The sequence below is a fragment of the Hypanus sabinus genome, chromosome 25, assembly GCF_030144855.1.
Source record: "Hypanus sabinus isolate sHypSab1 chromosome 25, sHypSab1.hap1, whole genome shotgun sequence".
Classification (NCBI taxonomy): domain Eukaryota; kingdom Metazoa; phylum Chordata; class Chondrichthyes; order Myliobatiformes; family Dasyatidae; genus Hypanus; species Hypanus sabinus.
The window spans coordinates 29346207-29371111 of NC_082730.1; the positions used below are offsets into that span (position 1 = coordinate 29346207).

At 40.0% G+C, this 24905-nt stretch overlaps 1 protein-coding gene across 2 annotated transcripts in view; it reads right to left on the reverse strand.

The window, feature by feature from the left end:
* The window catches only part of LOC132381139 (copine-8-like), a 660843-nt gene that overhangs the window by 332527 nt on the left and 303411 nt on the right, over positions 1-24905 (reverse strand). Inside the window, exon 8 of one of the 2 annotated variants that reach the window (XM_059950409.1) lies at positions 11107-11199. The exons of the other annotated variant lie outside the window; for it this stretch is intronic. Coding sequence (XP_059806392.1) covers positions 11146-11199 — 54 coding nt within the window. The 3' untranslated portion in view covers positions 11107-11145. Of the gene's footprint in view, positions 1-11106; positions 11200-24905 lie in introns of those variants that run through there. 2 annotated transcript variants of the gene reach the window in all.

Sequence of the window (24905 nt, forward strand, 5' to 3'; positions counted from 1 at the left end):
AACTGTCCGGATGGTTTCCAGCAGGTTCGTTTGGCACGGACTCCGCAAACAGGTCAGTGAATGGGCCAGGACGTGCATGCACTGCCAGACGGCCAAGGTTCAGCGGCACACCAAAGCCCCACCGCAGCAGTTCCATCCCGCCCACCGGCGTTTCGACCACATTCATGTGGATATCGTGGGCCCCCTGCCAGTGTCGCGCGGAGCACGTTACCTCCTGACTATCGTGGACCGGTTCACAAGATGGCCAGAGGCGGTCCCGCTCACCGACACCACCTCCGAATCTTGCGCCCGAGCCCTGATCGCCACCTGGATATCCCGCTTTGGTGTACCAGCCCACATTACCTCCGACAGAGGCGCCCAGTTCACCTCCAGCCTGTGGTCAGCTATGGCCAGCCTTTCCACAGCATGGGCGGCACCCGACCTGCGTACCCAAAGATCTACGGAACTGTAAGTTTGTGTTTGTACGAAGGGGCGGGCATCGGCCACCGCTGCAGCGGCCATACGAGGGGCCGTTTACGGTGCTCCGGAACAACGGGTCCACGTTCGTGCTGGACGTTGGGGGGAAGGAGGAGGTTTTCACGGTGGACCGCCTCAAGCCGGCCCATGTGGACCTGGCGCAACCGGCCGAGTTTCCGGCGCCTCGGCGCAGAGGCCGACCTCCCAAGCAGGTTCTGGCCCAGGCTGTGGACATTGGGGGGTGTATCGCCGGTTCTGGGGGGGGGTTATGTGGCGGCTCATTTCCTAGCGTATGCGAACCGACTCACAATTAGATAGCCTACGGGGGTTTGCGAGCACAGAGCTTTGGAGCCTCTTCGCCATGGGGGGCCGGTTGACAGAGGCTTAAAAGTGAGGCTGAAGTTTTCGAATAAAGTTTTTCCTTCGACTGCAGTTACCGACTCCGTGTCGTAATTTTAGCGCTGTTTGTAGCACACCGCTACAGTTCTTCCTAAAATCTTCTGCTCTATTTTCCCCAGAGATCATAACAACCATGGCAAGCTACTATCAAAGTATTGTGGGAAATTCTGCTCTGTGATCTAATTTTGAAGAAAGATTCCAAAATGTATGTCAGGGAAAAGATTTTTAGTTAAAAAGCACTTGTAGAACAAGAAATGCAAAAATTAACAATACCTGAAATCGGAAATAACGACAGAAACTGTTTAAAATACTTAGTAGATAGGACAACGTGCAGATAAGTTTTCAATTCAATAAATCAAATTTATTGGTATTCACCTGACCCATTGAAAATAGTAGGCCATATGGCTTCATGAGTCATTCATTGTAACCGTGGTCAACCATGTCATTCAAAACAACCATTCCTGACAACATATTCTGATTTCATAATGTGTCACTGTAAACATTTAGCTATTTCAGGCTGAAATGCATTCTGTGATTGGGTATTCATGAGTATCTGAAATTGGGAATTCCAAAAATATCAAAAGCATTACAGAAAGCAGTTTCCCTTCATTTCAGGCTTTCTCAGCGTGGACAGTATACATCGGCTGGTGATTCATCTTGCTATGAAATAGTTAGATGAAAATTCACATGCCATTTGGTAATGTACTCTGAAGCCCAGAGTTGGAAGAAATGGTGCTTCCTAATGTGGAGAGAACTGCATTTCACAGATACCACCTTCTTTCAAAACCTATTTGATCTATCAACTGTCTGAAATGCGTTCTGAATGCTTGACTTTATCTGTGAATTTGGAAACAGATTGGCACAACAACAAGCATCATGAATAAAAAAAAGTAATCAACATCTAGAATATTTTCCTGGGTGATATTTTAACCCAAACTGCCTCATTTTACTCTCTTTTGAAGTTAAAGTGTGACTTTGTTGGACAATATGTTCAGAAGTATTGCTATTTGTTCGCAGTTTGTCAACACAAAGTTACTCTGTTTACCCTTAATAGAATATTCTGTGATTAACTGGTTTAAACAGGAGTTGTTAACAAATATTAGGGTGCTAATCAAAGACAGAGAAATGCTCTATGGATATTATTCCATAGAACTCTTGAAAACAAAATGCAGTAGATGTTTCTTGTCTTCAGGGTGAATCCAGAGGAAATCATGAGAATTCTCCAACCAGAATCAGCCAATCTGCCAACTGGAAAATTGTCCCCTTTGTGTCTGGAAAATAATTTCACATATAATAGACAGACAGATAACTTCAAAAATTTCACTGTTTTGGTTGGTTAGAGACACCTGAGGGTATCTTTCAGTAATCAAAGGAGTTTATATGCCTTCAGTGCCCATTAATCATCAATATCACCACATTGCAAACCGACTGCCTGATGTTCAGCCTGTTGAGAAGTTCTGAATATATAGGGCTCAGTGATGATTTGATAAGGAGCATACCAAGGGATTTTTGCTCTGGATAACCCATTCTGAGGAGAAGGTCTCAGGAGTCACTCATTTAAGACAGAGGTAAGGATTAATTTCTTTTCTCTGAGATTTACAGATCTCGAAGTTGCAACTTCAGATATGTATGGATGCTTAATCAGGAATTACTTTCAACATTGTAGACTGATAGACCTTTAGATGTCAAAGGCATTGTGGGACAAGGGAGCTTGCTGGAAATGTAGATTTGACTAGGTCTTACTAAGTAATAGTGCAACAAGGTTTGAGGAATGGAGGCTGCCATTATTGACAGGCTGTTCTTGTGGCCACCATTTTGTGAACTGGATTTTGCTCATGGATGGCTTAATCAGTTGATCTGCTAAACCTGAGATTATACCAAATAAAAGCTGTGCATTTGGTTATGTGGAACTGGCAGGCATGCAGAAAGAACAGCCTATGATCCAGGCCTAGAGACTGGCTGACCTGGCTAAATTCAGAAGGAACAAAGAAAGTTACCAGAAGCACAAGTCTAAGGGAAGAGCCAGCAAGTAATATTGCTTGTAGCCTTGGCCCAGATTCAATGAGAAGCTTATCAGATGAGCCTGAGCCAACAAAATCAAAACGCAACAGCTTGATTTGATAAGAAAGGCAATAAGAATCAAAGATTTCAGAAGTAGACACAGCATAACTCTGGACATCAACCATTGTGGTTGAGCCCACATCAGAAATGTGGCTATTACACCTGGCCAGCATGAGCTCCTATTCCCAGGTATTACTGTTTAGGGAGTGGGTATGATTTGCATGCTTGTTGTTAACTGAACTTATAAAGGTATTCTCTCTGTGTCGAATCAATTATTGTTGTAGAGGGTGAGTACCTGCAGCAATGTGCAGGCAAAAAGGGTTTAGAGCCACTCTTAGTTCAATCTTCTTTAAGCTTTCAAAAATATCATTATTTTGCATCAGTGTAATTTGTTTGTGGACTGAAGCAGTTTGAATCTGATCTGATACACAGTATTGGTCTTCCTTTTGCTTCTTCTTGAAGATACTGAGTATACATTCTTCAGAGGCTCACAATGCAGTGTAATTAAGCTGAGGGGATCCCAGAATTCCTCTATCCTGTTCCTGGATCTCCATGCTAATTCAATTATTTTCACATAAGGACTTCTGCTGATAATGCACTAGAAAGAGTTAAAAAGTCCGACAACATGTAAGACGGCCCTTCAGCCTAACTCATCCATGCTGACTAAAATTCCTATTTAAGATATTCTGCCCTACCCACATTTGAACCAAATCCCTCCAAACCAGGGATTCCCAACCATTTTTATGCCATTGACTCCTATCATTAACTGAGTGGACCATAAGTTGGGAACCCCTGCTCTAAACCTTTCCAATCCATACACCAATCTAAATTTCTTTGAAATACCATTAGTATTAGTATTTCTCTCCAAAAAAACTTGAAGCTGTGATCCCTCATTCCTATTCTTCCAACTTTATTAGTGGGCTGGTATGTCTAAGGCACATTGTTCTGATCAGATTTATAGCGTTTTACAACCAGGCTGGTCGTAAGAATGCATTTGCCACAAAAGAAGACATTATGGGCTCAGGCAGTTATGTATTAAGCGATCTTCATACTGATGCACCATCAATAACTCACTCTGAGACATAAAGGCGAGATATCGGTTTTTATTGACTGGAAGAAGGAACAAGCAGTGTGTGACCACCATACTACATCCTGGAGACTGAGAGGCCGGGCTCAGGCCTTGATCGCCTTTATACAGGGGTCTGTGGGAGGAGCCACAGGAGCAGTCAGCAGGGAGCGTGTCCAGACAGGTATATGTAGTTCACCACACATACATAAAAAATGTCCAAGCTTTATATACCAACACACTGCAACGAACCAAAGGGACTTCTAAATGCATTTTTAAATTAAAGGACAGGCGAAGTCACAAAGACCACTGTCTAATCCAAAGAAAGAAAGAAAGAGAGTAACCAGTACATATGGTGGTAGGTTTGTCTGAATTTAAAAATCTCTTCTTACTGAACCCTTATATATGGCTGTCAACAAGAGTTAAAAATCAATACATTGGTAACCATCTAAGTCTGGATTTATATTCAACACCCTTTGAAATGTTAAAATTACTATCACTAATGTATAGTAAATCTGATCGCTGATCTTTCAATCTGATGATAATCTCTTAACTTCCCCCCATCATTTCATTAACAAAACAATTTCTTGGTCATTGTGGTGAACATCAAACAGAATGACCTTTCATTGAAGACAACTGAATAACTCAAAAACATCAACGAATTTATGGATATACCACAAGCTGACATGGTAGGTGTAATTGAAGGTTCTGGTGGGGAAAGTTGAGTCAATTTCTAATACAATTTCTAATAAAAGCACCTATTAAAAAAAAAATCAAGGTTTTGATTTTCCAGTAAGATGATAGCACGCTCAGATGCAACTGCTTCTTGGGAGTCAACCAAAGGTGTTTTTTTTTTACCTCTTTTTTAATGTCCTTTTTATGATTGCATGAGAATGCTGGACTCCAAGAACTTCAGGTAATCCAGGTATACCCATACTGAGCTGTTCATTTGTCGAAGAGCTGGACTTGGTTCAGACCATGTTGCTGCATGCTACAGGAAGGCATCAGAGTTGGTTTGCAAAGGCAGCATGCAGTGTAACTGCAGGTGTTTGCCTCGGTCATTTCTCTTGCAATCACAAGACCCTATTGGACATCAATAATGTTAGATGCCATGGGCCTGATTCCCTCATTTGGTGGTGTGACAGACAGCAGGGGAGCTCTGTGACCTTGGCTGTAGCAAAGACTAGGCCTCAAGCCACAGGCTTGCCTGCTGCTGCAATCCAGGAGACAAGACGCCAAAGGCGGTTCAGCTTGATGTTCATGCTCAACTGGGGGCTGGCTTCGTCTGTCAGTGCTACCCTCCAGTGTTCGCTCAGTGGAATGAGAAGCTGGATTGTATGCACATGCTTGTCTGTGGACTGCCAGGAACTGCACCATCAATCTGCGGGACACATCAGTCAGGGACATGGGCTATTTTTTTTTTGTGTGACTCTATATGCGCTCACTATCTTGAATGCGCCATGTGCCTTCTGCTGTATATGTTTTGCACCTTGGCCCCAGAGGAAGATTGTTTCATTTGGCTGTATTCATGTATAATTGAATGAGAATTAAACTTGAATTTGAAATTGAAAATGGAGCGAGCTAAAAGTGAAGTTTCATAAGATCAGAACTAACCTTTTTCCAGCAATAGAGCATGCTCTTGGAGCCTCACAGACTGTTCCTATTCCCATTTCTCGTGTATTGCTGTCTGTATGATATTAACTGAACCTACTGATTTACAAGCTAAATCATAATCTATGTAATAGTCACAGATAAGCATCCTCATTCCAATACTCCAAACAACATGCCATCTTTTATCTTGTGTTATGTTTAGCTACATTAGACTTGCACATATTCCAAACTGCACCAGCACCCATTGCTACAAAAGCTCACACCTCTTTTCATTGTGCCAATGACTCTGTCTTCCTTGTAGTTAACCATATACAGCATCCTTGCTCTCAGCCTCTGTATGTCAACACTTTGGAAATACCTTCCTAAATTGTCCCTCAGTCTTCTGCTCCTCTAATACTTTAATTCTTTAATTAAATCCTTTAATTCACTAATTAACTATATACAGGAGCACCAACACGCTCGTATTGACTTAAGAAACTTCTCTGGTGAGTATAAGGGAAGTGAGTAAACCAGCAGCTTCTACATTCAAATAATAAAGGAAATTAGCAACTAAAAACTTCAGATCATCAACTGTTCCAATCTTGCATCTTATATTTAAAATATTGACTTTTTAACTTCCTTCTTTTTCAGACAAATTTTCACCTCTTCCAATTTGCACCATCTCCAGAATACTAGCCTTTATCAATCTCCTTCAGCTGGCATAATCACAAAATACGTTGTTCAATTTATTCCACCGTCCATCTGTTCACAGAACTTAATTTTGCTCTCTAGGCCCACCAGCCCACATCCACCACCCAAAACTCTTTCTTACTCTCTCTGAATATTAAATGGTAACAGTTCCAAAAATATCAGTCTCAAATTGCTTCCATCTCAACAGTTGCCGGCTCAGCTATTGAGATCTTCCGGCATTTTCTTTTTCATGTTAGATTTTCAGCATCTGCATGATTTTGCGTGAAACAAATAATTTCCTGCACACTTGGCATCACAATCAAAAATAAATCAAATTTTCTCCCCGAATGCACTGGTAATGTTTCTTTTTTGGTGAGCTCTTTCAACATTTTTGTATTAATATCAGTTAACTCCCCTAATCCCTCTGTGATATGACTGGGAAATCTGTCTACATTATAGATGAATTTGAAATAATAATTCATCTGCTGTTGAGCCTAAAATTACATTTTGTTCAGTGGATATTTACAAATAAACTGTAGAAATAAACTGAAATCGAATGTCATGGGCCTTTTATTATGCATTGTGCTTATGCCGGTGGTAGAGATATGAATGCTTGGCTTGGAGGGGTACCAGCTCCCACTGAGGCTGCATTTGGTGTATTTTCCTTGTAGAATTGATATAAGTAATGAGCATGCAGAACTTTTAATGTTCACTTGCCGTTCTCAACAGAAATTGGGCACAAATTGCCCAAAGGTTCATTTCCCATCAATAGTACTAAAAGTCTTTGGAGCGGCAGTGTATGTTGTCCTCAAAACTCAATGCGGTTGAAGCAATGGAACTGAATGTTAGAGACTTACACAACTAACTGTCATTACTGATTAATTTACAATGTGCCACCAATGCTGGACCACTTTCTTGATGAGCCAATTAAAGGAAGCAAAAATAAGTAGCTTTCACGTAGTGCTGCTCAATCCTTTCATTCACTTTTTGAAGCACACTGACGATAACAACACAAGAGTCCTGCAGCACCTGGTATCGGAACTCAAGAAGAAATGACAAACGCACTGATTCAGATTTTTAACCCTTCCATGGGGGACTGATTTTGTGAGGATCTGATGCCTGACCGGTTGGTGCCAGAAGGAGCCTCCTGCCCTTATGGTTTAACTCTATACCCTCACTGAAACTGACAGAGTAGACATATTGTTAGACTCTGTACAAATAAAATGCTTCATTTTTTTTTAACTTTTAACAGATAACTTGGTTCTAGTTATTGAAAACAGTGGTTACTAACATCTACATTAATGTTAGATTTCCCTGGTCGCAATGAGAATTGAATTTTATATCATGGAGTTTATAGTTAATTGACTCTGACAAGTGGTTTCACCTTGTGCTCAGCAAGTACGAAAAAGGTTGATCTTTTATTATTAGCTTAGAGATGTGTCAGGAACTATGCAAACCATTATTTGCAGGCTATTTCTGCATTAAATTATATTGACCTGATAAATATCAATTGTAACAAAGTAAACATTTAAAAGGTGCCTCTCAGATCTAGATTTTGAAACGTGCAAGACAACATAACTTTTCTAGACATACACATATGTATATATTTAATAAATTCACATTTTTCATCTGGAGCTTTGCAGACTTACAAAGTCAAGTTTATTATCATCTGCACATGTGCAAGTATGAACAGGTGCAATGAAAAACTTACATCACAGGCACATAGCATCATGTACTGGAAACCCTAACACAGAGATCAAGGCTGTTACAGAACAAATTTATGGTTACAGAGAGAAAATATTGAATACTGTAACACACGGTAACAGTGTCTGCCAGGGAGCCCAACTTTGTAAAATCTACTCTTGAATAACATGCCACTAACAAACAAAAATTTTGGCCTTCTGTTGATCAAAATTCAAAGTACCGGTAAATTTATTATCGAAGTACGTATAATGCACTACATATAACCCTATGATTTATTTTCTTGTGGGCATAATAAATCCAATTACCATAATAGAATCTATGAAAGACCGCACAAACAGGGCGGACAACCAACTGTGCAAATACAAAAAAGAACAATAACTTTGAACATGAGGTGAAGAGACCTTGAAAAGGAGTCCATAGGTCATGGGAACAGTTCAGTGATGAGGCAAGTGAAGTTGAGTGAAGTTATCCCTCTGATGGTTGAGGGGTAATAACTGTTCCTGAACCTGGAGAAGTGAGTCCTGAGGGCTCTAGATCTTCTTCCTGATTGCAGCAGAGAGACAAAAGCACGTGGGGTTCCTTGATGATGGATGCTGTTTTCCAGTTCTGTGCAGATCTGCTCAAAGATGGGGAAGGCTATACCCATGATGCACTGGACCCTATTCACTACTTTTTGTAGGATTTTCCATTCAAGAGAATCAGTGTTGCCATACCTGCCTATGACGCAGATGGTCAATATACTCTCCGCCACGCATCTGTAGAAGTTTGTCAAAGTTTTAGGTGTCAAACCAAACCTTTGCAAACTCCTAAGGACATACTGTCGTGCTTTCTTCGTACATGCTCGGCAAGACAGGTCAAAGGAAATGATAACATCGAGGAATTTAAAGTTGCTGACCGTCTCTGCCCCGTGGACCTCTGGTTTCCTCCTTCAGAATAACTAGCTCCGTGGTCTTGCTGACATTGAATAAGAGGTTGTTGTTATAGTACCACTCTGGCAGAATCTCCCTCCCATATGCTAATTCTTCACCACCTTGGATTCAGATCACAATAGAGGTATTGTCAGCAAACTTAAATATGATATTGAGCTGTGCTTAGTCATACAGTCATAACTAAAGCGTCATCAGGGGGCTAATCACACAGCCTTGTGATTTACCTGTGCTGATACCTGTGTTGCCCATCCAAACTGACTGGTTGAGGAAACTGAGGATCCAAAGGAGGTATTGAAGCCAAGGTATTGAAATTTATTGATTAATTTTGAGAGGTTGATAGTATCAAATGTGGAGCTGTAGTCAACAATTAGCTCCTGTGCTGATGAAGGTTATGGAGGAGATGTTTTTGCTAATACAAACTGACTGGGGTCTTAAGAGAAGAAATCCAGGATCGAATTGCACAAGAGAATATTTAGATCCCAACTCTTACAGTTACTGATTAGTTTTGAGGGGATGATGATATTAAATGCTGACCTGTAATGGATAAAGGGCATCCTGATGTATGCACCTTTACTGTGCAGATGTTCCAGGGTTGAGTGAAGAGCCAATGAGATGGCACCTGCTGTGAACCTGTTGATCCAGTAGACAAACTGGAGCGGATCCAAGTCACTAATCAGGCAGAAGTTGATGTTTCATCACCAAACTCTCAAAACACTTCAGCACTGTGGACAGATGTGTCCCAGGATGATAGTCATTGAGGCAGGTTAATATGTTCTTAGACATCAGTATAATTGAAGCCTGCTTAAAGCAGCTGGGTAACTCAGACTGCCAAAGTAAGAGGTTAAAGATCTCAGTGAACACTCTAGACAGTTTATCACCACAGGTCTTTAGAAATCAGCCTACGCCATCTGGGCTAGATGCTTTCCATGGGTTCACTCTCCTGAAGGATGTTCGTGTCATCCTCAGAGACTGAAATCACAGGATCAACAGGGGCTGTGGGAGTTCATAACGATCTCTCCAATTTTGATGGTCAAAGTGAGCATAGAAGGCATTGGACCCATCTGGAAGCGAAGCCCTGTTGTCACCTATGTTGTCTGATTTCACTTTGTAAGAGGTGATAGTACTCAATTCCTGCCACAGCTGTTGAGCATTCTTCACTGATTCAAGCTTAGTCTGGAATTGCCACTTTGCCTATGAGATGACTTTCCAGAGATTACCCCTGGACGTCCTGTAACCTTCTTACTTGCCAGACCTGAATGCCTCTGATCTGGCCCTCAGCAGATTGTGGATCTCATGGTTCATCCAGGGCTTCTGATTGGGGATGGCTGACTGATTTTGTGAAGACATACTCGCAGACGACTGTTTTTTTTATAAAGTCCATGACAACTGTGGTGTGTTCATTCTGATCCATGGATGAGTTCTCAAACATGGTCCAGTCCACTAACTCGAAGCAATTCTACAATCCCTCCTCTGACTCCCATGACCATCTCTTTGTTGTCCTATCTCTGGAGCCTTGCTCCTTAAGCCAAGTGATCACAGTTTCTGAAATGCAGTCTGGGCATGGAATAGTAGATATTCCTCATACTAATATAGCAGTGGTCTAGTGTGTTGAGACCTCTTGTGCTACAGGTTGAATACTGATGGCAATTGGGCAGGGATTTCTTCAGCCAAGCCTAGTTGAAATCTACGACTATGATATAAAATGCATCAGGCTGGACTCTTTCTTGCTTGGTGATGGTATCATGCAAAACCTCAAGTGCTTGATTACAGTCGGCCACTGGCAGTATGTCAACTGTGGTTGGGATCACGGAGGAGAACTCTCTTGGTAAATAGAACAGTCGGCATTTGATTGTTAGGTGCTCAATGTCAGGGAACATGGGTACAGCAGAACCACCACATTGTTAGCACCATAAAGAGTTTATCATAAAATACACATCTTTACCTTTTGCCTTTTTTTGAATCAACAGATTGGCTTATCCTTTGTATTCAGAGGCCTTTGGGTCTGATTACCATATCTGACATACTCTGAGTAAGCCATGTCTCGGTTAAACACACAACTCAACAATTTCACATTGCCTTTCAATACAACAATCCTGCCTTCACGTCCTCAAATTTGTTCTCCAGCAATTGCACATTTGCTAACAAGATGTTGGGTAGAGGAGTCTCATCCTTCTGCGTTTCATTCTGGAGTGTCCCCACCTTTTGCCACTCTTCGGCCATAGCGACAAAACTTCGGCTGCTTAAAGGTGTTCACCTGCTTGCTTGAGAGTTAAGTCCACCGAGTCCTTCAGAGGATCGTGAAATCTGTGGTTCATTAAGTCAAATTAAAAGTATGTTGCTTAAAGGGAAATAACATGCTGCAGATTGCAGAGAGAGTAGTTCATTGAAGGTATAGTTAGAAGTATTGGACATACCCTGCAGAAGATCATTGTGGTTCACCTGCGCCATCCTGGCACATCAACAAATTGTGACTGATTTATATAATCAATTTACAATTCTGTTGTTGCTGTATTTTATGGATGGTAGAAATAAATGTTGGTGGTCTTTGTCCTCTAAGCATCCAGTAATTCAAACATTGTTTAGTCATGATAAAATATTTTAATGTGTAAATAAAAGCAAAAATAAAAAAGTGTAGACAATCTTCAGTAACACATAAAGTGCTTAAAGGACTTAGTAGGCTAGTCAGTATGTATGGAGAGGAATAAACTGTCAATGTTTTCGGCCAAAACCCTTCATCAAGTCTCATCAGTCCTGACGGCGACTGCTTATTCGACTCCATAAATGCTGCCTGACCTGCTGAGCTCCTCCAGCATTTTGTGTCCGTGTTATTCTGGATTTCCAGCATCTGCAAAATGTCTTGTGTTGTAGAAAATCTTCATCAGGTCACATCGGATCAATGAAAAGGGAAAGGCATGGTTTAGGATTTCATCAAATCTGAAAGACCATTGGACCAAAACATCAATTTTGTTTTCCTCCCCAGTAGCTGCCCTAATTTCAGACTTCCATTACCTACAATATTGCATTATTTTGTTATGTGTATTTAGGACAAGAATTTTATATTCAGATATTTCGGGGAGAGCAGCACTCTCAGAAATTAAAGGGGAATAAATACAGTCATTACTTCAGCTTCTTGGATGCTAACCTATGAACTGTTGCAAAATACGCAAGTATTGTAAAATCAGGATAAGGCTCTTAAAGGTGAGGAGATTTTAATGATGAAAAAGTCTTGGAAGAGCATAATAATAATAATAATAATAATAATAATAATAATAATAAAGCCAAATGAGTGACTAAAATCAGCTGCTCCCTTGTGATGGAGACTCATTAAAGTGACCACCTGACCAAGTAGATTTACTGGCTGTCAGCATCTCATTTAGAATATGTGGGGGTTCTATAATTAAGATTTGCATTTTAAAGCAAGTAGCTCAAAACTGTACAGAGAGGCAACATTTTTGAAATGTGACTGCACAGCCAAGGGAAAACATGCATATTCTAAATGCAGCTGTAAGAAGATTGTCTAAATTAGATTTCCAATTAGAAAGCATCAGATATATTTAAACAGATTACACTCATGTCAACATTTCCAACCTTCAAAGTACAATCTTGGGCTGGATCCAGCTGGATTCTATACCTTCCAACTACAGAAAGTACCTTTATACATAGCACCATTTTCAAGAAATTGAAGTCTTTATTTAAGTTCTTCACAGCTGTGCCTTCTTATTGTTAAAATATTTTTCATAGTGATTAAAAATGTTCAACATATAGGCTGTGAGACTGCTCCTGGCTGCTGTTCCTTGTGTCCGCAAACTTTGTGATGATTTGCCCCTCTAATATCATGAACTGAATACCAAAGCTTTGGATCTATTCTGGTCTGCTCTGGGGATTTGGATCTATGGAGTCAATTTGGTTAGGAATGCTTTTCTTGTTGCTCATTTCTACTGTTTGCATGAAAGGAGTTCTTTTTTGACCTTCTTTCTCTACACATTGGGGCAGTGGGTCTTTATATTTTTTTTTAATTGGGTTCTTTCAAGTCTCTTGTTTGGTGTTGCCTGTCAGCAGACAAACCTGAAAGTTGTATAATTTATACGTTCTTTGATAATAAATGTACTCTGAATCTTTATTATCAAACTGTACCATTATTGCAGTTTTTTTTAAACATAGACCCTGAAACAGCTCAATGCAGTGGGTCAGCTTATTGAGAAAAACCTCATGCCATATGGTGAAATGACGAATGAGACTGGATTACCATCTTAATTTCTGCCAGATCTGACAAGCCCATTCTCGTTTTTGTAAATGAACACAAAATAATGATACAGGTCACATTGAATTGTATGATTATTGTATTAGTGTGATGATACAAATGATAAGAATTTGTAGATTTATGCAATGTGAAATAGATGTTATCATTAAAAATGTTAAGAAGCACAAATCAGTTGTTTTATTTGGAATGAGATTGAATTGAAGGTGCTGTGTAACATCAGCCTGTTTAAATTGAAGCCAAAATAATTTTAATTATCATATTTTATTTACAGATACAGCAGAGTTACAGGCCCTTCTGCCCCAATGAACACATACCACCCAATTACAATCATGTGACTAATTAACACACTAACGGAATGTCTTTGCAAGTGGGAGGAAACCAAAGCACCAAGAGGAAATACACGTCGTCACGAGGAGAATATATGAACCCCTTACAGACAGTGGCAGGAATACCAGAATATTTTTGTTCTTAATATTGTACAGTGAAATTTTACCCCACTAGTTCTCAGCAAGTTTCTCCATTAAGCTTTACTAAAAATATTTTTAATAAAGTTAACATTCTCTTAATGGTTCAGGTTGTTTTTTGTTCTAATTTTTTTATTGCAGAATTTATCAGCCGAAAGAAATATTTACAGATGAATTGTAGAACAATGCAATGATGATTGTGCAGTGAGATCACTCCCATGTCATTTGTCCTTATTACATCAAGGATCTATTAATATCTATTTTATATGTTTCATCTAAGTTGCACTTAGTCACAGTTTGTTCCCTTAGTCAATGCATCTTAATCTTTGGATTACTGCCAGGTACAATGAATTGATTTCTCTTGGCCCATTCACTGTCATACTGAGATTTAAGTTATGATGTTCCTCAAAACACACACTTTCTAATAAGTACTATCTTATATTTCTATATTATGCTTTTCTTTCTGACTTACTGCTTGTCAGGTACTGTACAACATCTCCAATTGGCTCAGTTTATGCTCATGACACAGCCTTTCAAAGTTGTTCACAAAAGTGAGGGCCTTGAAAAGTCAAATGTCAACCATTTACCGGAAAGTTAAACGTCAAACCTTTTCACTTTCAATTTGGGTTCCCATCTATCTGATTTTACTGACCGTCACATAACACCCCATCCCCAACAATGTTCACATTTCTGCACTACTTTCCTTGCCTGGAAAGAAATCCCAAATCTCAAACAGAAACAGGGATGGGTCACTTGGTCCTCAGGCTTGCCCTATTATTTCATGCGATCATGGCTGATCTATGCTGACCACCACTCTTTCTTTGCCAGTGATCAATTAACATTCAAATCCCCACTGTCTCCACCTTAAATGTGTCTATTGATCAGACCACCTTAAGTGGCAGAGAGTTCCAAAGATACACTGTCTGTTGAGAGATGTTTATGTGCACCTCAGTTTTAAATAACTAGCCCATGATTTGCCACCAAGAACTCTTATTTGTGACTCTCCCATGAGTGGAACCATCTCAATATGAACCCTGCTAAGTTCCTGTGGGATCTTGTATAAGGTCATCCCTCAATATTCTTCTAAATTCCCAGGAATACTCTCCAAATGTCTAGTCTACCTTGATATGATAACCCACTCACCCCAAGGATTAGTATGTTGAATTTTCTTTGAACTTTCTCCAATGCTAATACATCATTCTTTTTAGGTTGGAAGAGTGAAACTGAGCATAGTTTTCTAGTTGTGGCCTCACCAACACCCTGAACCACTATAACAAACCCTTAATATTCTTAAACTCTCCTGTGGGGGCTGGTGAAATCTCAGAAGAAATTACATTTGACTTTAATGACTTATAATTGAAAGCCTCTGCTTCACCCGTACTTGAGCACTCCACAATCTGATTGAATTGAACAATAAGTGCACAGGGAGCAGAACAAAATCATGCTCCAGTCCTGCCGTGAATGAGTTTATCCTATGTCCTGTCAATCTAGTAAAATTAGTTTGGGTTTACCTATAATGCCTTTGAGTAAGGGCCTAATTGGCCAAGAACCAAATGGCTTGCTGAACCATATCAGAGGGCGCATAGGCCTATATATGATTGGCTCTTGACTAAGGAGAGATATACGTAGTCTTCCTTAAATAGTATTAGTAAACATGTCTTTATAACAATTTGGCAATTTTGCAGTCATGTAATTTACACTCATTTTTATATTTCTGACTAATTAATTCAAGTCATTGAAACATTCCTGGGCTGCTCAATGATGTTGTGGTTTAATGTTTTATATTCTGTTTTTCTCACTTGCATTTTTGCTGTTTGTGAAATTTGTTCTTTTTCCGTGTGTTGGGGTTTGATATTTTTCTTTAAACGGTTTCCATGTTTTTTTTGTTTTGTGGCTGTCTGTGGGAAGGTGAATCTTAGGGTTGTGTACTGCATACGTACATTGTGAATAAACGTACTTTGAATCTTGAATCAAAATTCTACAGCTGCATTTTGCAAACATTTCTTGACATCTTTGAATCTCAACCAAACTCTGAATTGGTTGTTTGCAACATAATTGGATTGTTATTGTAATTCTTTGTAAATGTACTTATGCTGCAGGAAGTGGAATTGTGATGCCTCAGAATTCCAGAAAACTGGATTCAGTTCTTCCTTCCAGTATAACTGGTGGAGAGTTTGCCTCATCCATGAGCAAGTTACTGATGTTACTGGCCTGTTTCTGGCACATTTCTGCATATGTGACTTTGATGGTGCCTAGGGTGGGGCAGGTGATGTGGTGAACAGATTATTTTGTTTATACATACACTTCCTAATCAACCTAATCAGCAAATGTTAGAAATATACATGCTCATCTAGAGCATTTTTGCTATTGCACATTATTTGGTGTTAAAAACAAACTTCTGTAAGGCACTTAATATACTTACCACCTTGTATTCCTTCCCAACACCCACTTTATTCTGGGTTCTTCACCCTTCCTTTCCAGTCCTTGGCCTGAAACATCAAGACTATTCCTCTCCATTGGTGCTGCCTGACCTGCTGAGTTCCTCCAGCATTTTCAGTGTGTTATTATTGTAAGGCACACTACCTCATTCCATTCACAGAATGTAAGAATTCCCAAGGAGACAATGGTTTGCATAAGGGGACAGAGAGTTTAAAAGCGTAGGCCATCTGCTCATTTTGAGCGCCACAGTTCCCAAGGAGACGTTGGATTGTGCATAGGGAGAGAGAGTTTAAAAGAAGCGAGTGGGGGCGGTCGTACCTTTCGTGTGCGTAGTTCCCAAGGAGATATTGGATTGTGTAGAGGAAGAGAAGGTTTAAAAGAAGGGAATAGGGGCAGTCATACATTTCATGTGCGTAGTTCCTGAGGAGACATTGGATTGTCCAGAGGAAGAGAAGGTTTAAAGGAAGCAAGTGGGTGCAGCCACACATTTCATGACCGAAGTTCCTGAGGAGATATTGGATTGCGTATATTTAGGCTTTCGCAAGATCCAAAAAAAAGTTTCCTTACCCTCTCCGAAATATAAACAGTATTGCAACTTACTGGGCCAAATGGAACACTCTGTAATTCAGCCGTTGCTAGTGATTTACAGCCCTTACAGGAAGCAGTAAATAATGATCAGAGAAACCAAGGTGGAATAATATTTCTTTCTTTAGTTAACTTTAGCAGACACTACAGTTGCTTTTTTTTCTTCTAGCCCAACAAACTTGCTTTTCCATATTAAAGCAATGTGAGCCATAGACTTGCTAACTGGTATGTTTTTGGAATTTGGGAGGAAACCAGACATCCTGGAGGAAACCTATGCAGTCATGAGGAGAACATACAAACTCCTTACAAAAGTTGGCAGGAATGAACCCAGGTCGCTACACTACTGTGCTGCCCCAAAATGCAGTTACAGTAGAGTCATAGACCACTACGACACATAAACAGGCCTTTTGGCCCATTTACCCCATGGTGAACTATTGTTCTGCCAAGTCCTATTGACTTGCATCTGGACCAGAGCCCTCCATACCCTTCCCATCATGTACATATCCAAACTTCTCCTAATGTGGAGTCAAACTTCTCTTAAAATCGAGTAGAGATTATAAAGTATAGTTGTCAAATTCCAGATAGCAAACTCCCACAAGCAATATGGCACTGTCCAGATAAGCTGCTGCAGTGATGTTGATTGAGTGATAAACATTAGCCAGGATACTGGCAATAAATCCAATAAATCCCTTGATCTTCTTCTTGATTCAGTGCCATGAAATCTTTTATACCACCCAGCACCTCAGTTGAATGATTTTCTTGATAGCACACCTTCTGTTTCAGTATCGCAGCAAACATCAGTTTAGCCTTTCTGTGATTAGATCTTTGGAATGGAACAGCTTTCCAATTCAGAGAGGGGAATGCTGCCATCCGAGCCAAAAGTAGAGCTTCTGTATTTGTATGACCTGAAATCAGTCCAATGAACTTACCCACTGAATTAATTGGAAAATAAGCATTTTTAAACATTGAAAATTGGGTGGAATTCGGGGATATTTAATCTGATATCATTTCAACTTAAAACATTTATAAACAGAATATGAAGATATATAAATAAGAATCAGATTTAATATTACTGATATGTGTCATGAAATTTGTTAACTTGGTGGCAGCAGTACAATGGAATACATGATAAATATAGAAAAAAATGAATTACATCAAGTATATATAAAATTGTTTAGCATGTTAAGTAGTTAAGCTAAAATAGGTAGTGCAAAAATAGAAACAAAAAAACAAGTAGTGAGTTAGTGTTCATGGGTTCAATATCCATTTAGAAATTGGATGGCAAAGGAATAAAAGCTTTCTTGAAATGCCAATTAGTATCTAAAGTCATAAAAGTAACTTACAATAAGAAACATTCACAAGACTCTAAGCCTCATCATCACATATCCAAAAGAAAAATCAATTCTTCTTTCTTGCTAAGTAGATAAATAATTTTCTGTGGTAATTCAGTGATGCAAAGAGATCATCACAGTCTGCAAGGGTTAATGTTAATGATGTCATACTACCTTTTGCACAGCACAGTTCCCGAGGAGCCAATAAAGAGGGAGACTGAGTTTAAAAGATGTGAGCGGGGCAGCCAGCGCATTTTGTGTGCCACTATTCCCGAGGAGATATTGGATTGTGCATTACTAGGCTTTTGGCAAGAACCGATACAAAGAAATTAGCTTAGAGTGGAGTGATCATTATGGGTGCAGACATTGTGTGAGTGAGCCAGTATTAGTGTGAGAAGTTAAGTCATTGGCTAATCTAGTTTTCAACAAGGAGAGGCGTAAACTGCAGGTAGATTATTTTTCCTGTTAAAACTTACCCTCTGTTAAATCAGAATATAACCTATGTGCTGAGCCAAAAGAGATGGGGAGATCTTAAATGAATGTTTTTGCATCTGTTTTTACTTGGGAGAGGAACACAGAAACTATAGAAGTGAAGCAAAGTAGCAGCCTGCTCATAGACCCTATATAGATTACAGAGGAAGAGGTGTTTGCTGTCTTGAGGCAATTTAGTGTGGATAAATCCCCAGGACCTGACAAAGTGTTCCCTCAAACCCCGTGTGAGGAAGCTACTGCAGGAATTACAGGGGCCGTAGCCACAGGTGAGGATTGGAGGATAGCTAAAGTTGTTCCATTGTTTAAGAAAGGCTCCAAGTATAAGCCTGACATCAGTAGCAGGAAAGATATTTGAAGGTATTCTAAGGGACCGGATATACAAATATTTGGATAGACAGGGTCTGATTAGGGAGAGTCAACATTTTTTTGTACATGGTAGTTCATGTCTAACCAGCTTGATAGAGATTTGCAAGTAAGTTAACAAGAAAGTTGATGAAGGCAAGTCAGTGGATGTTGTCTGCATGGACTTTAGCAAGGCCTTTGACAAGGTCCCGCATGGGAGTTGGACAGGAAGGTTCAGTCACTTGGCATGCAAGATGCTTTAGGAAATTGGATGAGAAATTGGCTTTGTGGGAGAGGTCAGAGTGGTAGTTGATGAATGCTTCTCTGACTGGAGGCCTGTGACTAGTAATGTGCTGCAGGGATTGGTGCTGGGCCCTTTGTTGGTTGTCATCTATGTTAACAAACTGGATGATAATATGCTAAACTGGATCAGCAAATTTGCAGATGACACCATGACTGGGGATGCAGTGGACATTGAAGAAAACTATCAAAGCTTGCAATGGGATCGAGATCAGCTGCACAAATGGGCTGAACATGGTAAATGGAATTTAACGCAGACAAGTGTGAGGTGTTGCACTTTGGGAGGACCAACCAGGGTAGGACTTCCATGGTGAGCAGAAGGGCACTGAGGAGTGCTGTAGAACAGATGAATTTAAGAATATAGATCCATCATTCCTTTAAAGTGGTGTCACAACTAGTTAGGGATGGTAAAGAAAGCTTTTGGCACAATGTCTTTAATAAATCAGTGAGTACAACAGATGGAATATTATGTTGAAATTGTATAAGATGTTGGTGAGGCCTAATTTGGAATATTGTGTGTAGTTTTGGTCATCTGCCTAAAGGAAAGATGCAAATAAGATGGAAAGAGTGCAGAGAAAATTTACTATAGGATGGTGTCAGGACTTGAGGACCTGTATTATCAGGAAAGGTTGAATAGGTTAGGTCTTTATTCTTAGAATGTAGAAGATTGAGAGGAGATTTGATAGAGGTATAAAAAGATTATGAAGGGCATAGATAGAATAACTGCAAGCAAGCTTTTCCCATTAAGTTTGGGTTAAACTAGAGGTTTACAACTAGAGGCCATGGGTTAACGGTGAAAGCTGAAATGTTTAAGGGGAATGTCTTCACTCAGAGGGTGGTGAGAGTGTGGAATGAGCTGCCAGTGCAAATGGGGAATGTGGTTTTGATTTAAGAGAAATTTGGATAGGTATATTGAGGGCTATGGCCTGGGTGTAGGTTAATCAAACTAGGCAAATTAATGGGTTGGCGCAGACTAGATGGGCCATAGGGCCTGTTTCTGCGATGTAGTGTTCTATGACTATGACTAAATCAAATCAGCATTTGTTCACAGAGTGAAGGCACCCCGTTCTTGCAATACTTAAATTGAAATGTACAACCACTCATTTACACATCTCGTGACTCAATTCCATATCCTGGAGGGCAATCAATCCATTAATGTTTAATGTCATTTTGTGCTTTCTAATCTATTGTAGGGCAGAGAAAAATTATCTCACTTGTCTTTTCCAAACCAAGAATAATATTTTCCAAATTTATAACCAGAGACCATTTTGACAAAAATCAAAATCAAGCAATAAATAATTTGATTTTTTACTATCCCGCTCCCTATTTAAATAATAAATATATGTCAAATCTGGAAGATATAACTTCAGAGCTTCTCTGGAGCCTTTATGGATGAGCAATTTCCTACTCTAGCTACTGAAGGGAAATCATTCCAATAATAAAAGTTAAGCACTTTCCTACAGTAAACACCTGCTTCCCAGTACTGGTGTGTTCACTTAGTCTATTTACAAACCATTTGGAAGTCATTCCTTATTGTGCCTTTTTAAACAGTTAAACCCATTCTTTGCCGAGATTTAATAAAATGCAGGAAAGCATATTTGCAGCATCAATTCTGAAAAGGCAAGTAAAAGAATTTCATCTTTTAAAGGCATAATGCATGTTTTTAATAAGGGAATATGATGGTACAATTCATATTTACTCACAACACCAAATTCAGTCATTAACAGTAGCGGATAGTTGGGATAAATTATACATTGAATTATAAGGCTTCAAATTGAAGAGGGTTGGATTTTAAGACAAATCAAATTTTGTACCAATATCTCTGAAAATTCAATTGCTCTCTTCCCTCCTGCAGAATGAGTTTGAAAAGTTAGTTGTTCGTAAGTGAATATACAGTCACAATGATGTTCCAATTGTTTCCCATCAATCTGGAAATTGCATATGAACACATGTAAGAACACATAAAATGGATGCTGTGTAGACCATGTGGGTCCACAAGCATTCAGTGTTCCTCCAGCAGTTTATTTTTTTGCCCCTAATACCAGGATCTTCCAGGATCAAGCCACACTTGCCCCACAATGCAATGTATCACTGGGAGAATGCAGTATGTCATCATTCCTGTACAATATTCTATTAGGAGCACTGCAGTGTGCCTGGACAAAGTCATCCTGCAAGCAGCAATTTTGGGACCATATGGTTTTCCAAGCTTAGTGCCTGCTTGGGTACTCTTGTAGGTAACTCGGTTATTTCATTTTCATCCCTTGGGCCGACACACCTCATCCCACACTGTATCTAGAACCTTTGCACTCCCATCAATCCACTGGTCCTCTTGATTTTCCATCAACTGGACCAGAGGGTCCCAATGTTTTTTTTTATATCATGGACCCAATACTATGAAGCAAGAGATACTATGAAGAGGATCTTGGGATCCTCTGACCTAGACCCAATGGAATAACTGCTGTTGTCACCCTCACTCTTCCATCTACCATTCTTTCCAATCATCCCTGACAGACTCCTTCAAGTATTCACACCAGCTTCCAATCATCAGGTCTGGTCTCCATTCCCCATTAAAGCTAATCATCCATTCATATGAGCCTCTGAAGCCATTCAATCAAACATCCAGCAGTGCAGTCTCCAATACCAGACCCCAATGGTCAAATAGAGCCATTTTCCAGTGCATATTCTCCCCACAACTATTTGGTGAAACTCTATAATGACACCCATCAAATCATCCAAAAATTGTGAGTGAATGATGCCACGTACAACCCCAAACATTGAATGTCAGTCTCTGATGTTGCCCACTCAAGTAGGCACTGGTACCATCTCCAGTGTCACCCACTGAAACATTCAATATTGGCATCTGGTGCCTACCCACCAGTGCCAGCTTTTCAAGTCATGCACCATTTATGAGGAACACTTGCTGGGGCCAGCCACTCACCAGTCTCCTATCAGGCCTCTTTAGGCTTGTGTATGCCAGCATTCTGAAGACCAGCTTCCATCAATGTCTCTGAACACAGGACCAAGATACTCTGTGAAACACCTTGTCAGTCATGCTTGACAGTCTATCACCTCCAAGGTTTCGTCAGGGGGGGAAATATAGCCCTGCTGCCCAGGTGCATTAAAATTTCAAGGCGAAATACTTTAACATCCTGGCTTCTCTCCACTCTACCAGCATCTTGCCTTAGTTTAGGATATGCTCTATTTTGTTAGATTCCAATGTTAAATAACCTAAAATAACTAGCAGTCACTTCAGGTTTAATTACTATTCATACTTTCCGTTCCACTGTTAGGTCATGCCATTTTCGTGATTAATTATTCAGGCATCAATTTTTTTCAAGAGCGAATTAGCAAGGGATCAACTGTGATTACAGGAGAAACCTTAAGCAAGAGCAACACGGAAACAGAAGTGAAATGGAATGATTTATATGTTGTGCTAGTTTTACCCAATAGCACCAATAACTTATCTGCTTCTGCTGAATAATTGAAGTCCTTGCCTGAATTGGATGGGAGCCTCAATTATCTGCCACCCAGAGTTCGGAGGTGTGCATGCACCTTTACTGACACCTCAGAACAGGTTATTAACCCAAAAGGCAAGAAGTGCAGGTCTTTAAAGGAAAATTATGTTTATCTTTCTCAGTAGTCTTCCTGACTAGCAATTATCCCTCAATGAACTAATTGAACTAATTACCTAGACAAATATTTTGTTGGAGTTCACCACATACCATATAACAATTACAGCACGGAAACAGGCCATCTCAGCCCTTCTAGTCCGTGCCGAACGCTTACTCTCACCTAGTCCCACCTACCTGCACTCAGCCCATAACCCCTTCAGTCCTTTCCTGTCCATATACCTATTCAATTTTTTTTTTAAATGACAAAATCGAACCTGCCTTTACCACTTCTACTGGAAGCTCGTTCCACACAGCTACCACTCTCTGAGTGAAGAAGTTCCCCCTCGTGTTACCCCTAAACTTTTGCCCCTTAACTCTCAATTCATCTCCTCTTGTTTGAATCTCCCCTACTCTCAATTGAAAAAGCCTATCAATGTCAACTCTATCTAACCCCCTCATAATTTTAAATACCTCTATCAAGTCTCCCTCAACCTTCTACGTTCCAAAGAATAAAGATCTAACTTGTTCAACCTTTCTCTGTAACTCAGGTGCTGAAACCCAGGTAACATTCTAGTAAATCTCCTCTGTACTCTCTCTATTTTGTTGACATCTTTCCTATAAGTCGGTGTCCAGAACTGTACACAATACTCCAAATTTGGCCTCACCCAATGCCTTGTACAATTTTAACATTACATCCCAACTCCTATACTCAATGCTCTGATTTATAATACCACTTGCTTGTTGAGTTTCTCAGATGACCAAACATAGTACTTTAAAAGAGCTTCAGTGGCCAAAAAGTATTTTGGGAGATACAAAATCAAGTCATTGATTTAAAGAAGCTGCAGAAAGTTATAAAATTAGTCAACTTCATCATGGGTACTAGCCTTCATAGTATCCAAGACATCTTCAAGGAACATTGCCTCAAAAAGGTGGTGTCCATTATTAAGGACTCCTACCACTCAGGACATGCTCTCTTCTCATTCTTACCATCAGGAAGAAGGTACAGAAGCCTAAAGGCAAACACACTCAGTGATTCAGTAATAGCATCTTCCCCTCTGCCATCCGATTTCCAAATAGGTATCAAACCCATGAGTACTAACTCAATTTTTTTGCTACTTCTGTTTTTGCACTATTTTTAATTCAACTGTTTAATATACATACATACATACTGTAATTATTATTTATTCTATGTTTATCATCTATTGCATTGTACAGCTGCTGCTAAGTTAACAAACTTCACAATTTACACCAGTGATATTAAGCCCATTGGAACGTCAAAGAGCCTGTCCCTATGCTGTACCTATGTTGAGTTTACTGTCCTAGGCACAAGTACTGTACACGTATGCAAAAGTGCAATGAAAACCTTATTTGCAGCAGCACCACAGCCACTAAACCTCATGCAGACAGCATTCACAAGAAAATGTAAACTAAAGAATTTTTAGAAAAAGAACACAATTGGAATTACAAAAAAAGTCTATTTTAGTGCAAAGTGGTCATAGTGTTGTTAAACTATAGTGACTGGGGTTGTGATGGTTTGTTTTGACCAATTTGATAGTTGAAGGGAAGTAGCTGTCCTTGAACCTGGCAAAGTGGGACAGCAGACTTCTGTTCTTCCTGCCTAATGGTAGCTGTGAGATGATGACTTGGCCTGATAGACAGGGATCATAGATGCTGGATATTGTCTGCTTGAGTTAGTGCCTCATCTAGGTACTAGCAGTGGTGGGAACGCATGTGCCTATAATATATTCAACAGAGTCCACTTCCCTCTGCAGAATCTGGGAGGTTCTGAGGTTGTACAAGTCCTTTCTTAGTTTAAAATTTGCTAGGACTCTTCATCCTCACAGTCTTGAGTGATAGGACTCAACAGATTGTCCCGATGAGCAACACACACACAAAATGCTGCAGGAACTCATCAAGTCAGGCAGCATTTATGGAGGGTAATAAACAGTCAACTTTTGAGGCCAGGATCTCTGCCCGAAAAATCAACTGTTTATTCACCTACATGGATGGCGCCTGACTTGCTGAGTTCTTTTAGCAGTTTGTGTGTGTTGCTGAAGATTTCCAGCATCTGTGGTATCTCTGCAGATGCTTATGATTGCCCCTACCATTGAATTAAAGGACTGCGAGAACAAGTAGCCTCCAATATTCACCTTGAAAAATAGTTGGCCAACTTCCCTTTCCTTTC